The following is an 18,304-nucleotide window of genomic DNA, read 5'->3' as shown; positions in this document are numbered from 1 at the left end:
TGAAGATATTTTGCGCCGACTGAGGAGTTGGGCTTAGCTAGACAAACCATGCATAAAACTGATGACAAAAGGACACCAAAGTAATAGAGTTGTAACCCAGAAATTGTAGAAGTCAGTGTAGAGAGTGTCAGGTTAAGAGACGAAAATTAAACATTTGCCCGAGAAGGATGGAGTACACTAACTTAAGGCATGGAGAAGTTGGAACACTGGAAAATTCTTTTGTTCTGCAGCGGATTAGTAATGGCTGAATATGATGATGATGATGATGATGTGGTGGTGGTGATGGAACCTTATTATTTCGAAGTCTTGAAGATCAGTGAACTTTTTTATGGAATGTCAGTATGGCTGCTGTACGACCCACTTATAGTTGAAGACTTGTGGGGGTTGGCTGGCCTTCGCAGGTTTAGTAGAGCTGCGAGAAAACTGTGATGTCGTAATGCGTACGGGAAGCAGGGTCGGAGCCTCGAGTCCTCAACAATAGGTTAGTTAATTTCGATGTCCTTCATGTTTGTCCTCCGTCAAGTTTAGATTACAGGGTGTGAGTGATTGTCAGGTTGATTACCCAAGTCTGCGTATAATAATTACCTTTCTCTTCTTTTGGGCTTAGCATTTATTTTTTTATTCACGATAGCACTTTCTTTTAAGAATATAGTTACGTTGAACAACTGAGAGCACCTGGTACTGTCAAGGGGCCACAGGACTGTTAGTGGTCGTTAAACTTGTATGCATTAAGTTGTGTCTGTTGACTTGTAGGGACAACTTGTATTTAATCAAAGGAAATCTACCTGGTGAATGGGAGTGTGCTAGGTGTTCTAAACAGGCATTCGTGTTATAATTGTTTGGCAAGCACTCATACCTTTAGCCCAAGAGGCTGTTGGGTGCACTTTAATATAGAAAGTTCGTACTTAGGAGGCAGACTCTGGGTGAAAGGGCGAGTATTCATAAGTGGTTATAGTTGTGTGAGTGGTCATGAAGCTGGTTACCTAAATCTGATTGGTTTATTGATTCTAATAACAACACACTTTTAAGGTAAATGGGAGTGTGCCAGTAGTCATATCTTGGACAGACTCGTAAATTTATGGTTGCTACGCGTGTATAAGTGCAGTTAAAATTATGGCAACTCTTTTTCAACCTGGTGAATGGGTCTGTCAGGTACTGATGTACCGTCGGTGTGTGTGTGTGTGTGTGTGTGTACGAGTACGTGTGTTTGTCGGGCTATTGAAGAGTGAGTTCACGCTTTTAAGGAGCAGCCTTCTGGAAACCAGGAGACTACCTGGTAATAATAAATGGGCGCCCCAAGTATATAAACATTTGGATAGCTGGTATACATGTTGGAGTGTCCGTTAAGCTCATTGTGTATGGAGAGAACACACACTGTTACGCGTGCGTGTGTGTGTGTGTGTGTGTGTGTGTGTGTGTGTGTGTGTGTGTGTGTGTGTTCCTTTTACGAAAACAACGCTGAGTGAATGTAGCCGTGATGGCGTGGTGACGAGTCTTCCAGGTCGTGTTCAGTGGTAATGTTCAGTATCTTAGAAGAACAACCAAAAACTGCTATAGTATGTAAAGTTTAAACATTTTCATATACATAAGGAGATGTAGATAAGAAAAATGTGTTATGTAAATTTATGAAGCTAGTTTTCGTGTCTCTACAATATTCAGGAAGTCTTGGGATGAAAGCTACTCGACTATACGGTCCTCTGAGTGCCCTCGTCTTCCTTCGCTGCGACCATGTGTGAGCCCGCCTCGCCTTGTCACGGCTTGGGTCCCCTTCCATCTTCCTTTCTGAGTTGTATCTACTCAGTAAATTTTTACCTATTAACATTAACTTTGAAGTGAAATAACTTGACATGAAAGGTCAACGGAGAAGGGCACTCATTTACGGTGCCAGCCTGAAGAGTTGCCCCCCACCCCTCCTCCGTCTCATTCAGTGTGCATACGAAGCGAGGATCCTTTCACCTTGTGCACTGACGATATTATCCTTTATGGGCCAAGTCTTTCATCCTTCCCTGCTGTGTATCTACTGTTTGCTCATATCAGCGAGCTTGTCTTTCGCTGTCATCTTGATAGGAGGATCCGCTCGTAAAAAAACCGTTCCATTTATAGAAAGAAAATTTCCCTTAGATTTTAAGATTTTGGTGAATGGTTGGTTAGTAACCTTCACACTTTAGTTTCTGGAGGTAATTAATGTGTTTGAAGTCCATTAGACTGTCAACTTCTGTATTAGTATGCAAGTAAAAAATGTCAAAGGTGTCAGCAGCTTTGGTGTCATCAATTTTTAACTCCGTGTCCGCTCACAGGAGCGAATCAACAACGTAATTAACATTTTTCGTTACTGTGGCCGGATTCCACTTGATTATTGTGAAATTGTCTACTGAGATACGAAACAGTAGAATTGTGCAATATTAAACATTAGCTTCTTCATAATCACGACAATTACCACGTAAAAAAAAAAAAAAAATTTAAGCATGAATTCACTAGTTCAAAGCCAGAGTGTTCACATGTAACTCAACGGTTCATTGAAGAATCATAGCAATGATTGCATACAATAAAACTGGGTGTACGGATCATGAAATCACATTAGGTGTCTGTCCACACATATGTGTGTGTACCAAATATCTAAGGTACATGAAGAACAACGCAAATGATATTTCAGGAAATATTAGAAAGAAAATATAATGTAAACGAATGTGTGAAGATCAAACACTTAAAATAAGCACGAATAAACTTCTTTCTATTGTGAAATAAAAATGAATAAGAAAATCAAACTATTAAATACTCTGTAGTGTTCTGACGAGGATGTTTACATTCATTTCCTTCTCCACGGCCGGCAGGACACCCTGGTGAAGAGGCTGGGGGCGGGGGCGGTTCCTTTCTCCTTCTCCGTCTCTTCCCTGGCGCCGCCCTCCGTCACCCTGCTGCCCGCCCGCTCCTACGCCGGGGCGCCCATCGGGACCAACTATGATTTGCGCATCTTTGTGGGTGAGTGTACGTGATGAAATAACTCTCATCATTGTCTCTCTATTTTGTTCGAGTTTTGTGCCTCTTTGTTTTGACACTGCCAGTTAATTTTGGCTGTCTATCATTCCTTCTATACATCTGTTTATCCTATATACCAACTGAGATAGGTGGAAGCAAAAAATAAGATAAGGAGAGCGAATGAATCAAGTCGTCGTAACATACCAGAGAGGCTTGTTTTTACATAACCTAAGGAAGAGTTACTCTCTCTACACACACACCTGCCGGCCTCTCTGTCTATCTAGCTGTCAACCTGTCCATATTGGAATGTATAGCTGATTGGAACTATATATGAAAAAATGTCTGTATGGCTTTTGTTTGTCTGTTCGTTTCGCTAGTCGGCTGGTTGCTTAGCTGATAGGCTAAACAGTTTGATTGTTGGTAAAATGGCTGACAGACAGACACGTTGGGAACAAGTCCGACAGAATGATTTATAGACTTCCTGGCTGACTGCCTGTTTTCTGCTAGGGACACACACTCTCTCTCTCTCTCTCTCTCTCTCTCTCTCTCTCTCCATAATATAAATATATATATATATATATATATATATATATATATATATATATATATATATATATATATATATATATATATATATATATATATATATATATATATATATATATATATATATATATATATATATATATATATATATATATATATATATATATATATATATATATATATATATATATATATATATATATATATATATATATATATATATATATATATATATATATATATATATATATATATATATATATATATATATATATATCAGAAAATATCGGCTCACGTTAAAAGAATGTGTCGAAGGATCAACAGCAATAATTCTATTGAATTATTTCTTAGTAAGGTAATTTTCACTTCCCTTTTCGCCTCCCATAATTATCACCCATGCCGAGGCCGATAAAAATGACAGTTGTGACTTGTGCAGCAAGATGATGCTTGACAAAAAAAATTCGTGAAGCTGACGTGTGCTGTGAAATTATTCACATCAGTTCCTTGAATGCTCATCGTGAACTTTACTTTACCTCTTCGGGAACAAGTGAAATGTCAGTACATAGCAATGGTGTTCCAGTTTATATAAATATGTTAGATTTTGTGATATCCTTTAAAACACGAATGAACACAAATCAACGATACATTGTGAAAATTGAAGTAAAGACAGCCAAAAAAAAAAATAATACGGTAGACATCCACTGAGTTAATAAAAGTACTACAAATGGTCGTGGCACTTGTTTTCGTCGAGGCCCAGACGTGGAGTGATCTGCGTGGAGCCGCGCCGGCCTGGGCAGTCCACGCGTCCATTATTGTGGCCGATCATTTGTGTTCTCGTGTGTTAGGATCACTTTGATGCCGTAACATTTGTGTTGGAAAATGAACAGGATATTCATATTTATCCATACAGAAAACGCCCCACCTCACAAGAATACTGTCGACATATTAAAATAAACTATTTTTCCGTAAAGGCACAAACGACCTAGGTTATGAATGATTCCTTCCACCTGAACAGACCGATCAGTGTCGTCCAGCAACAAAACACACTCATCGACAAAATGGCTGCCCACACGAGGACATTACTGTCACCTTATTGCCTTCCCATCCCACCAATGCCTAGACGCGGCCGCCACGGTGCAGGAGGAAACGAAATTATGAGCGACACTCCCCTCTGATGGCGGCGCCCCGATTCTCGTAAACTCTTAAGACCTCAGGCGGGTGTTACTGTGGCCTTGCACTCCCTGATGAAGGCTCTCCCTGAACACCGAAAGACTATCACGCCACTCAGGACACTCTTAAAAGCTCCCCGTGTATAAGAAACAAAATTTTTCTTACCTGGTGTGGTTACCAAGAATTTGATCCTGTCAGTATTGTATTTCATCAAAAGAAGTTGCTATAGAGAGCACTCCGTTAAATAAATTTAACGATTTATATTTTAGGGAAGCCAACTGAAGCTCAATGATTAACAACTCAGATTATGTGTTCCAAATTTAGATAAAATGAGCATTTCAACGAATCACATGTTGAAATAATTCGTCCCGTGCTTCAATGCAGAAAATGGTTATCCGATAAACCAAACACTCACAGATTGGTCAAATAAAACTGACGCCAAAATAATGTCAACTTTTTGAAACGCCGCTTGAATGGAATTAATAAAATGTTTACCCGTAGCTTGATTTTTTGTCTCTGAAAGTATGTATATACCTACACACACACACACACACACAAACACACGGCCCGGTAGCTCAGGGGTAGAGCGTCTGGCTCACAACCAGAAGGACCGGGGTTCGATTTTCCGGCCGGGTGAAAATAAGTTGGGTTTATCTTCTTTCACGTGTACCCCCTGTTCACCTAGCAGTGAGTAGGTACGCGACGTCAGGCGAGGAGTTGTGACCTCGTTGTCGCGGTGTGTTGTGTGTGAGTAGTCTCAGTTCTACCCAAAGATCGGTACTACGAGCTCTGTGCTCTTCCGTAGGGGAACGGCTGGCTGTCTCGAGAGAGACCCGCGGCAGACCAAGAGGTGAATTACACACACACACACACACACACACACACACACACACACCAAAGAAACACACACACACACACACACACACACACACACACACACAGTCACACACACAGTCACACACACACACCAAAGAAACACACACACACACACACACACACACACACACACACACACACACACACACACACACACACACACACACACACACACACACACACACACACCAAAGAAACACACACACACACACACACACACACACACACACACACACACACACACACACACACACACACACACACACACACACGTCCGAGTCCTTGCCAGTGGAAGCAGTAGTGCCACAGGGATCAGTGCTGGGACCAATTGTGGAACATATACGTGGACGACCTTCTCCGGCAACTGCCAGCTGTCTCAGCTTACGCTGATGATTGCACTCTCTCCTGCATCTATCCCCGACAAGACAGTGGGCGAGCTGCTGACGAGATCCATCAGCAGCTGAGGGTGCTACAGGAGTGGGTGCCCGCTGTCAGTTGACCTTTGTCCCAGATATATATATATATATATATATATATATATATATATATATATATATATATATATATATATATATATATATATATATATATATATATATATATATATATATATATATATATATATATATATATATATATATATATATATATATATATATATATATATATATATATATATATATATATATATATATATATATATATATATATATATATATATATATATATATATATATATATATATATATATATATATATATATATATATATATATATATATATATAACTACCAGAAACTACTTCTTCATAATTGTTTAGGTATTCATATGATTTTGTATTCCCTCCTGAGTTACAGAGAGGAGAGGCAGGGAAACGTATTCACAGATAATAGTGTTTCAAGACTGTCGGGCCAAAGTTTCCTGTTGTCCCTGTGCGTCCCTGTCCCCGTAAAAGCAACAGAGAAAGTTCGATCAACTCAACTTTACAAACTGACTCGAGCACCACTCACCACCATCACCACCACCACCACCACCTCACCACCACTTGCACCACTATTACCTTACCACCACCACCACCACCACCATCAACCACCAAGTCGCCGCCGCTGCCCTCGTCACACTCACCGCTCTAAAAACAAAAGGCAAATCGTGTGGTAATTGTGGCAGCGACGTATTTCCTAGAACGAGATTGCTATATTTCCCCAAGGCTCATGCTGGGGAAGAGGGAACGAAAAGGAGGGTGGAAGAAGAGGAAGAGGAGGAGGAGGGGGGGCAGAGGTAGTGGAGGATGAGGGACACGGGAAGAAGAAAAAGGAGAAGAAACAAGAAAAAAAAGAAAAAAAAGAAAAAGGTATAGAAGAAGAAGAAGAAGAAGAAGAAGAAGAAGAGAGAGAGAGAGAGAGAGAGAGAGAGAGAGAGAGAGAGAGAGAGAGAGAGAGAGAGAGAGAGAGAGAGAGAGAGAGAGAGAGAGAGAGAGAGAGAGAGAGAGAATCCGAATTGTTATTACTACCACTATAGTTACTACATTTAATGCCGCAGCAACTACAACAGAACAACAACAATTTCTACAACCCCTCCTCCTCCTCCGCCTCCTCCTCCTCCTCCTCCTCCTCCTCCTTGGCCCTACCATTTGCACTTAGTTCACATGTCTTGGAAAATAAATTTGTGCTCATAGCATTTCTGATAGCACCTAAAGACCACTACATTCCAGCAATTTGATATGTTTGTGAGTAAAAGCCATGGAAAAGGAATTACAGGTGATTTCCTGGAAATTACAACTAGGCAGTCATTCGCATTCTTTTGTGTTACACTTTTTCTAGCCCATTTTTATCGCCTCTTATGTAATGTTTCACCATGAAAATCATGGTATCTTACCGAGGAAATTTTATGCTGCCATTCCCTGCCTCTGTGGGTACGACCAAACGCAGAGCAAGCCGGCATGGAGACAAAATTTTGAGGTGTGTGGGTGTCGCGCGTTCAGCCCGTCGGGCAACGTTTTGGGTGGAATTGAGGGCCGAGGCGGGAAGGGGGCGGAGCCAAGCTGGCTTCACTTCTGTGACGTCATGCCCCCTCCTTGAATTCTTCCTCCAAGATAGAAACAGTGTTTGCACCACGTCTCCACATCAGCCTGCCCTGCTCCCCGCCACTGTGGTCGAATAACAAAACACCGCTCCACTGCACACCACTTGGAGATGGTGACAATAAAGCAGGCGGCGGGTGTTGAGCCTATTGTTTATACGGCTTTCATTAGCATTGTTGTTGTTATTATTATTATTATTATTATTATTATTATTATTATTATTATTATTATTATTATTAGTAGAAGTAGTAGTAGTAGTAGTAGTAGTAGTAGTAGTAGTAGTAGTGGTAGTAGCAGTAGCAGTAGTAGAAGTAGTAGTAGTAGTAGTAGTAGTAGTAGTAGTAGTAGATGGAGCACTATCATTGTTTTAATAATTATAAGAAGAAGAAGAAGAACAACAACAAAAATAACAGTGGTAATTATAATAATAACAATATTTGTACATGTATTCTTATTATTACTGTTTTTAAGTTTCTATTAATTTACTTGTTGACACTGTGATTTTTATAATCGCAGTCCCTACTACTACTACTACTACTACTACTACTACTACTACTACTGTAGTCTGTTTCATTTCATCTGACCACCAACAAAGCGGGAATTTTGATGGATGTGGCACCTCCGTATTTCTAGTTCGTGAATACATGAATATCAACTGTTGTGATAGAAATTCAAGCTTATTTTTCAATAATATATTTGAATGTGTATGTATACAAAAAACAACTCAGTCGTTTACATCGATACTATAATCTAACACACAAGCACACGGAAAAACTAGCTTGTATCAAATAACTTAGTCACATCATGCTCGAACGATCAATTGTTTTTCAAATTCATTGATTGATAGTTCATTTCAGGTATATAAAAGACATCTGGCTTTGCAAGTGCAAATAAACGGTATCTGAATAATTTACTGCATGTAAATAACGATTAATAATCGAAATAAGTAATAACATGAAATAGTAAACAATAACTGCTGAATGCGATGCTTAGCTATTTCGAATACTAGGCTACCCATGTTATTTACACATAACACATCAAAATTCCTTATGTATAGACACTTGTAGAGTCGGATGTCACTTTATGTACGTGAATGAGATGAAATATGGGTTTTTGAAAGGCTATAAATCATTCGAGTATTATCAGACCTACAGTTTGATATACAAGTTGTTCTTTCGTGTGCTGGTATGGTAGATTATTAACGATGCAAATCGGTATGTTTGCCGTTCATATAAGAGGGTTTGAAGGTTTTTTGTATACATAAACATTCAAATATATCACTGAAAATATAAAGTTAATCTTCACGCAATCACAAACTAACAATGCGCAGGTGCCACATCTACGTTCGCGAGTGGACAGACGGAATGAAACGGACTATACTACTACTACTACTACTACTACTACTACTACTACTACTACTACTAATGCTACTTACTGCAAACTCCATCCGTCAGAGTTACGTTTTGAGAGATATTCATTACTTTTTGGCCACTTTCCCGTCCGTGACTGAGGCGGGCAACTCGATATACACACTTAGTTTAAACTCATTATGGTTGACTCAACTCAGTACAGCCTGATATAAATTTAACTGTCAGCGAATGACAATATGGGTGATTTCTAGTGCAGGAGACCTTCCCCCTTGGTAAACCAGTGTCCTCAGAGGAAGAAAATCCTTCTACTACTACTACTACTACTACTACTACTACTACTACTACTATATCGTTTGCTGCAACTGCTGCTTCTGCTTACACATTAAAAGAAATTGTGTGTGTGTGTGTGTGTGTGTGTGTGTGTGTGTGTGTAATAAAATTCGCCTGCTCTCCTAACAGGTTTGTGTCTTCCAATAGGCCGCTCAATAAAGCCTCGCGGCGCTATAGGCAGCATCTCTATCTCTGTCTATCTGTTTATCTATCTGTCTATCTATCTATCTATCTATCTATCTATCTAACTATTTACCTATCTATCTATCTACCTATATGTACATTTATCTATCTCTATATATTTATCTATTTATCTATCTATCTGCCTATATATCTAAATATTTATAAACTTACAGAGAAATGAATCAGTGAAAGTTTTAAAATAGGTATAAATATTATGATTAAAAAGCAACGAAGCAAATGTTTGATACTCCCTTGACGGTGGAACAGATAATGATTAGGAATGGAAAGTTTGAGACGACGCAAACTCAGCGCACACGCGAAAAATCAGAATGAGAATTTGAATGGATGGAAAGTTTTCGTTAACGATTGATGTCACAAAATGCAATTTGCCACTCTACTTTATCAGGACACCTCTCCTCCCGAAACTAACCTCTCTTTCGACCACCTCTTTTGATTCTTTTTGTAGGAGTAGCGAGTAGCGGGCTTTTTTTTAATTATTATTGTGTCCTTTTTTGTGTGCCCTTGAGCTGTCTCCTTTGTTGTAGAAAAAAAAAAAAACTAAGAGGATGATATAAATAGGTGTATCCTGCCAGTTCGAACTTACACTTCAGAGATATGCCTTTTTTATTGTCCTATAACTGAGCCATTTTCGTTAAAAGGAACGTTTGGGAAAGATCCCCACTCTCTGAGGTGACAAGGCATCTGGCGCGTTGCTCTGGCCGCTGCACGTCACCTGGGGATGGCTGCCTTACCTGTGATGCTTCCTTTTCTTGGTACTCTATTGTGCACCTGTGATACATAATGAGGCTGTTGCTTTGGCTTGTGTATTGATGTGGCGGCTGTGGCAAGGGCTGGGTGCGTTGTGTGGTGTCGAAGCGAATGATTTGTAGCGTTATATGGCTGGTTATATATAGGCGGTGTGTTGTGTGGCGTGGCGGGGCTATTCAAGGCTCGCCATTCTTTGTGTGTTGTTTTGATAGTTTGCAATACCGAGAACATAATGGCTGTGTAACACTATCTCTTCCAAACAAGCCGCCTACGGGACAACCGCGCACAATAGATTTCTGTTCGACTGAAATAATTGTGCGGCGTGGGGGAGAGCAATACCTTGTTACTCACGCCTTGTTTCCGCTAGAGATTAGTATTTCAGCTGGCTAGTTGAATTCAGTGCTGAGTTCTTGTTTGTGGGTTTGAAGGAAATTAATAATAGTTTCGGAGAGGGCCGATTAACAGGATATTTCATATTACAAAAATCTACCCCAAAAATAGCCTCACTTGCGAAATTCGTGGGTTACCTTTTACGAAAATTTACCTTAAGGGGCTATTACACTGGGCAAATTTTCCGTGGATCTTCAGTCAAGCCACGATTTCCGCTTGCGTGGTTCTCATTTGTTTCTTGTTATTGCTGCTGATGATGATGGTGAGTAATACCGTCGTCCTTCGGTGAAATCTACCGTAGTTTTGGAAGATCGTGGACACGTCAGAAAACCACGGAAATATAAGAACCACGCTTGCGGGCATTGTTGTTTGACTGAAGATCCACGGAAAATTTGCCCAGTGTAATAGCCTCTTTAGTTTGTTTCACACCACTTCTTTTGTCACGGTCGGATTTAGGATGAAGGTAACACTGGGCGAGTCACAATAAGCTTTTCTCCGGCATTGGGCGCGGAGCTTCACAAATTCAATATCCTAACCAGTGAGCCAACTATACAGTCCGCCGCCACTGCTTCCCCTTTGATGTGTAATAAAGCAACAAAGGCCAAGTTGCCATATTAGACATTTGGTGATTTGCCAACATGAAAAGGACCAAAGTAAGGGCAATTTTATCGTAACTCTCACTTACTGCAGCTCTGTATTTAGAGTTGATCACCGGTTGGAAGTTATAACAGTACTTCAGTCTCAGTTCACATTTCTCATGAATACCCGAAATTCACCTTCAGTTGTGACTAGTCTTGCTACAAACAAGTCCACTCCAGCTCAGCGGAACACTCCCAGGACACAGCGCACGTAGCAGTGCAAACACTTAACTCTCCTTTTCGATGCAGTTGAGTATGAGACAAATATAACTTATACTTTGTCTTTCTTTCCCCAATTATGACTCTTTCTCAGCTTTTTTTCTCCTATTTTCTCTGTTTCTGCTCCTCCTCCTTTTTTTTCTTTTCTCTTCTTACTCCTTTTCCTCCTCCTACCTTCCTTCTCTTTCCCCTCTTTCAAAGTTCTTGCGGGGCCCTCAACCGGGTAGCAGTAACGGGCCAAATTTGTGGCTTTACCGGGTATCAGCGACGGGTCAAATTTTTGCCTTGATAACCCCCCAAAATAGAGGATGCATAAACTGATCACAAATGCGTTGATAAATATTATATAATGATTTGCGTGAGTGATGTTTTTTCTTATTAATTCGCTTAGAGGGGCCTTTAAGAAACATGATCTCCGCAGCTACCAGGTTAAACTCTATTCCTTCCCGCACCTAAATCGAGTTTGTATTACAAGCCACTCGGTACATCATCATCAAAGACCAATACACGCTGCTTCATTTACTTCACGGTGAGCAGGAGAGCAGGTGGGAGAGGAAGGAGACGGAGGAGGTTTGCAGGGTGGGCTGAGGGGAGGGCGAGGAGAGCAAGGCAGAGAGAGGGGAAGTGGGTTGAAGTTATGTTCGTTTGTTCTGTCGGCTGCGGGTTATACATAGCTGGAGGGGGAACGGAGGAGAGAAAGGAGAGAGGGAGGAAGGAAGAGGAAGTAGACTTGGTAACTGTTATTGCCTTGGGAAGTGTCCATAAAGTCATTTACCGAAATTCACACCCACAGAAGTATCTCAATTTCGTTTATAAGGTTCGGGAACATGAATGCCAAGGTACGAAACAGGAGCCAGTAGACTAACTTTCCTTGTCTGCAGGGTGTACATTCTTTTATATATTCTTTTGTGAATTTTGAATTTAGTTTTATTTTCGTATTTTTCTCTCAGATTCGTGTAAAAAAAAAAGTTATTGTTTTTCGTTAATGATACTTTAACGAAACGCAGGACATTCATAGGGAAAGGACTACACACGTTTTTTTGACGAATCATAGAATATAGGTCTTCGAGAATGGGAGACATGGGTGGCTGAAACACGATTAATTAGACGGAAGTGAAGTCCAAGTGTTAATAGGGAAAAGTGGCCCAGATATTGAGAAGATAAAACATATGTAGGTACTTAAAGGAAGGTGATAAAAAATACAACAAAGTAGAGATGAAACATATTCAAAGGGAAACTTGACATCTACAAACCTGGGCTCATGTTTTTCGACATTTAATGGTGTGGGCAGGTTAGGTTAGAAACGAAAAGTAAAGCATGTCTGGAAAAGGTGGGAAAAGAAAGAAAAGAAAGGAAAAGGCTAAACGCGGTACTGAGAAAATAACTGACTATTAAAAGCGGGGAGGGGAAATAAGGGGAAACAGAAGTCAGAGAAAGGGTAAGGGAGTAGAAAAGAGAGAATACCCAGTTGGAGAGAAATGGTGTGGGGACGAAAAAAGGGGTGACAAAAGAGAGTAGAAAAAAGGGAGATCGAAGCCATGGAGAGGAAAAGTAAGGAGAAAAGTAAGGGAAAGAATGAAGCAAACATGGGTTCAAGATGAGTGAAGGAAGGAAAACAGGGAAGATAAAAAGAAGGAAGAAAACACTGAGAAGAAAAATGGGACTCTAAATCCATTGAAAGGTAAAAATAAAGGGTATGGATAAAGAGAATGATGAACACACGGGTCGGAGGAGACTGAAGGGACGGAAACACGAATGAGAAAGCAGGAAAGAAGAACAGAGTGATGAAGAAAATAGGGACAGAGGTCATGTAACGAGAAGAAGTGGAGTGGGGGGAAGAGAATGAAGAATACACGAATTGGAATGGAGCGAAGAGACGGAAAGACAAATAAAGGAGAACGGGGAAGGGAATCGAAATGTCAAGGAGGAAGCCATGGCAACGAAAAAAGAAAAGGAGTAAGATGAAAAAATATGAAGGATACATGGAGTGGAAAGGATTGAGGGGGCGGAGAACCGAGCGAAAGAGAACAGGGAGGAGAATTTGAGTAGCATGGAGGCTGGCATGGCAACGAAGGAGAGGAAGAATACACGGATTGGAAAGGATTAAGGAACGGAAACACGAGGAAGAAAACAGCAAAGGAAAACAGAGAGAGACGAAAAAAAGGAGAAAAGGAAAGACGAAAGTAAATGAAGGAAAGGAAACGAGAGTAAGGAAAGAGTAAAGGAGAACAGAGAGAGAAGAAAAAATACACAAGCAAAGGAAAAAAAAGAAATGAGAGAAAAGACAAAGAAGATACACGGATTGAAGAGGATTCTGAGACGGAAAGATAAATGTGAAAACCGTAATGGAGAACTAAGAGAAGAAAATAAGTTAGAATACACAAGGAAACGAAAAAAAGAGGCAAAAGAGAAAATAAAATAAAGGACACACGGCTTGGAATTGAATCAAGGGACGGAAAGACAAGAGACGGAGAGTAGAAGGAAGGAGAACAGTAAAGGAGAACAAGAAAAAGAATCTGAGTGACAAGGAAGAAGGAAAGTGAACAGGCGGAAATGAAAGTGGAGGAGGGGGAAGGTGTGGGATAGAAAGGTGAGGCGAGGAAGGGAGAGGAGGAGGAGGAGGAGGTAAATTAGAGGCAGGAGACTGGTTTTGCTACGCCGGGTTGACAGAGAGTAAGGTTAATATCCGTAGGGAGACCTAACCATTACAAAGGACAGGACAGCGAGATATAGCGTCGTATTGTGCGGAGAGACAAAAGGGGAGGAGGAGGAGGAGGAGGTTATGGAGAGGGAAGAGCATGAGTAGGAGGAAGACTAGGAAGAAAGTAGAACAAGAACAAGAACAAAAAGTAGCAGAACGGATGAGAACAAGAAGAAAAGAAGCAAAAGAGAAAGAAGAAGAAAAGAAAAAGGAAAAGGAGAAAGAAGAGGAAAAGGAAGAGGAGGAGGAAAAGGAAGAGGAGGAGGAGAAGGAGGAGGAGTAGAAAGAGGAAGAGAAAAAGGAAGAGGAGGAAAGTACCAGGAGATTGGCTGTGAATTGCTTCTTACAAGATTACGTGAAAGGTGACGTGTGTGTGTGTGTGTGTGTGTGTGTGTGTGTGTGTGTGTGTGTGTGTGTGTTAAAGCAGCAACAACAGCATTAGTAGTAGTAAGTGGTAGTAGTAGTAATAGTAGTAGTATTTTTTGTGTGTGAAAGGATAAAGATACCTCTCACACGAAACTCTAATGGATGGAGGCCCGTTAAAGTAGAAAAAAAATGTAGTAGTAGTAGTAGTAGTAGTAGTAGTAGTAGTAGTAGTAGTATAAGAAATAGCAGCAGTCTATGAAGAATTAGGAACATCAATTAGTCAAAAAGATATAAAAGTGTAGGATCTGGCTAAAAATGCTAATGGAAAAGGAGACAAACAAGATGATGGGAGAGCGATGGATAGGGCGGTGGAGGGAGGGAGAGGAGGGAAAGACTGGAAGACTAAGTAATGTGACCATCCTCCCTCCCTCCCTCCCTCAGGTGTATGCATTTTCTATCTCTCTCACTTCCTCATTCTATTCCCATTTCTGTCTCTCGTGCCCCTTCCCCGCCCTGTCACCTCCACTCGTCCCGCTCACGTAGGAAACTTTGACAAGACTTTTTTTCATGCTAATGGGAAGGGAGGGGAGTGACGCAATGCCTAACACACACACACACACACACACACACACACACACACACACACACACACACACACACACACACACACACACACACACACACACACACACACACACACACACACACACACACACACACACACACACACACACACTATCACAGAAGCCACTAAAAAAATAACATTAGTCCGTATATTAACCTACTGGGGTCGACAACAAAGCCCCTCATGAGAGCCTGCCGGCTGAAAATAGAAAATTAAGTAGACGTAAATTATTTGTGATCTCGGCAACCTGATAATTACTAACCCTCAGCGAATTATAGAGGTTGTTTAAACAGTTTAGCAGAACAAAGTTTCACCTCCGTACCTTGAACTAGACGTCTACTGCCTAACGTAACTCTGCACGAATTTTAAGGACTTTTTGATTACCTCCCCTTTGATTGCCTTGGTAATTATGGTGATGGAGATGAAGGAGAGGACGGGAGGGAAGGGCAGGTAGAGTCGAGGGCTACCTTGCACACGACCTACGCTTCTAAGAGGTTTCCAGAGCTAATCTTCTCTCGACGTTTATGATTACCTACTCAGCGGTCACAGGCTCATAAACGATTTTCCAGCCTTCATTTTGAGTTTCGTGGAGTAATTTCAATGAATATGTAATGTGATGAAGCTCTTTTGTGTGCCTTATGGTGTTTATTGAGAAGGGACCCTTAGTTTGGTATTATAAGACACTCTCGCTTCTCACATTAACATTTTCTAAAGGTTAAAGAAGGAGTCAGTCGGGTTCTAATGAGTGTTTCCTTAGGTTCATGGTACAGAAGAAGGGTCATAAAACTACTACTGGAAATGCCCACAACTCCTACGAAAGCCTTGTTAAATATGTGTTCTTGGGCGGCGAAATGTCTTGTAATACGATCCAATACTCATCTAGTTTCAGAGTGCTCAGTGTTTGCTGTTTATGAATCGTGAAGACTTATGGCTCCACGGTAAAGTAACGATAACTCTTTGATGGACTGTGAAGGAAAGTCATTACATTGTTTAGTATCCTTGTGTAAAGTGTGAGACATTTGTTAGTATATGAAGTGTAACACAGCGTAAATGATATAAGTTAGTAATCAGAGAGTAGTACATGAATGACATCCGGGTTTGGTTAATTAAATGGATTGGAAGCTGAAGTGAGTCTGAATTGCTTCTACAGTCAACTCAACAGCCGTCTTGTTTTCTGTGCGAGACATTTGCTTGTTTTGATAAATGTTAGAACTTGACGATTGAGCAAGGGGATTATATGCACACTTGAAAAACTAGCGGATTTATTTTTCACGAAGGAATCACTTTGAAGGGTTCGCATTTTCCGGATTACTTTCTCCCCTCTCCACAGATGTTGCGCCGACTAAACGAAACTTTTCCTCCCCTCTCCCCACTTCCCTGCCAACGCAACTGCAATTTAAAACACTTCCGTGGAGATAGAGAAAAACTGTCTTCACACCCTCCCATTTTTATATATTTTCAACACCATTTTTCACTTCTTCATTTTTTTCTACATTTTCTTTTTTTTACGGAATTTCAACACCCTTTGCACTTTCATTTTTTTTTTTTATTAATTTATCTCTCCCTCTTCCCCGTCGTTCCCGTGTCCCTCCTGTCATCAAGCAAAAACATCTTAATGCGAATATCCTCACACCATGTTTTTTACACAATTAAAATGTTTCACTCTTTGCAGGTGTTCTACAATTTTTCTTCCTCTCATCTTTCTCCTTTATTTATTTTCTTCCTTCTTCCCTACACTTTTCTTCTTTTCCGCCTTCCTTCCTTTCTTCTTTCTTTCTTTCTTTCTTTCTTTCATCTTTCTTTCCTACCTTCCTTTTTTTTCTTTCATTCTTCTTTTTCTCCTTCCTTCAAACATTTCACCTTTATTTTCAATCCTTCCTTGCTTTCTTAGTTCCTTCCTTCCTTCCTTCCTTCCTTCCCACCGTTCTTCGTTAGTTTATTTGTCTATTTCCTCGTTCCTTTCTACTATCTCATCTATCCGTCCATCAATTCTTCTTCTTTCTAACCTTTCCTCTCTTCGTTTACACTATCGCTCGTTCCTTCCTTAAATACTTCCTTTCTTTGCTCGTTTCTTCCTTCTTTCTTCACGTCCATCCTTCGATACATTCACACAAACATACATACATAAATACATCCTTCCAACCATCCTTTACTGTCTTTTCTTCCTTATTCTAGTCCTTTGCTCTTGCTTTTCTTCCTTCCTCCATTCCCTCATTCTTCTATCCTTCCTTCCCATCATCCATCTCTCCTTCTCGTAACCGAACACCACCTAATTACCAATGCTCCCATATAGCCCAATACTCGCCTTTTATCCTCGAAAATTAATTAGGAACGTCTTGTAATACCTCTTCTGCTATTAACGGCACGCCACCTGTCAAGTCCTCCTTCTAGCCCTAAGCCTCCCTTTTAATCTGCCGCTTAATCTTCCTCTTGATTTGACAGTGACACGTGGCAATTGGACGCTCAAAGAGAGAGGATGGTGAGAAGGCTACTCGACCTGTGAGGGACATGAAAGAGAGATTAGAGAAAGGGAAGGGAGACAAACAGGGTAATGGAGAGAGAGGTAATAACGAGGGGAAGGAAGGAAGGGGACATGGTAAGAGGAAGAGGAAGAGACATGCAAAACAGAGGGGAATGAAGTTAACGAAAAAAGGGACGAGAGTGAAGAACCATAAACAGAGAGAAGAGGGGATGGTACAGGATTAGATGAGGAGAGAAAGAGGGAGGAAAATTATAGAAAAAAAACGAAAAGAGGTGCACACAAGGAAGGACAAGGAGGAAGAGAAGTAGGTGAAATTCAAAGCGGAGAGGTATGAAAAACAGAACGAAAATATAAATGGAAATGTGAGAGAGAGAGAGAGAGAGAGAGAGAGAGAGAGAGAGAGAGATTAAATATGTCACCTTTTGGAAGGGAAAATACCAACTAAGAAATTGAATGTGAGAGAAAATAAACGCCGAGACCTAGTGGTGGCCATGGAGGAAAAAAAAAGAACGAGGGAAGGAATATATATATATATATATATATATATATATATATATATATATATATATATATATATATATATAT

At 40.4% G+C, this 18,304-nt stretch overlaps 1 protein-coding gene across 1 annotated transcript in view; it reads left to right on the top strand.

Annotated features, from left to right (window-relative positions):
- Positions 1 to 18,304, top strand: part of LOC127003742 (phosrestin-2-like) — a 115,666-nt gene that overhangs the window by 32,418 nt on the left and 64,944 nt on the right. Inside the window, exon 3 of the mRNA XM_050870724.1 lies at positions 2,832 to 2,979. Coding sequence (XP_050726681.1) covers positions 2,832 to 2,979 — 148 coding nt within the window. The remainder of the gene's footprint in view (positions 1 to 2,831; positions 2,980 to 18,304) is intronic.

The sequence above is a fragment of the Eriocheir sinensis genome, chromosome 26 (genome assembly GCF_024679095.1).
Source record: "Eriocheir sinensis breed Jianghai 21 chromosome 26, ASM2467909v1, whole genome shotgun sequence".
Lineage (NCBI taxonomy): Eukaryota > Metazoa > Arthropoda > Malacostraca > Decapoda > Varunidae > Eriocheir > Eriocheir sinensis.
This window is presented reverse-complemented; position numbering and strand designations above follow the sequence as displayed.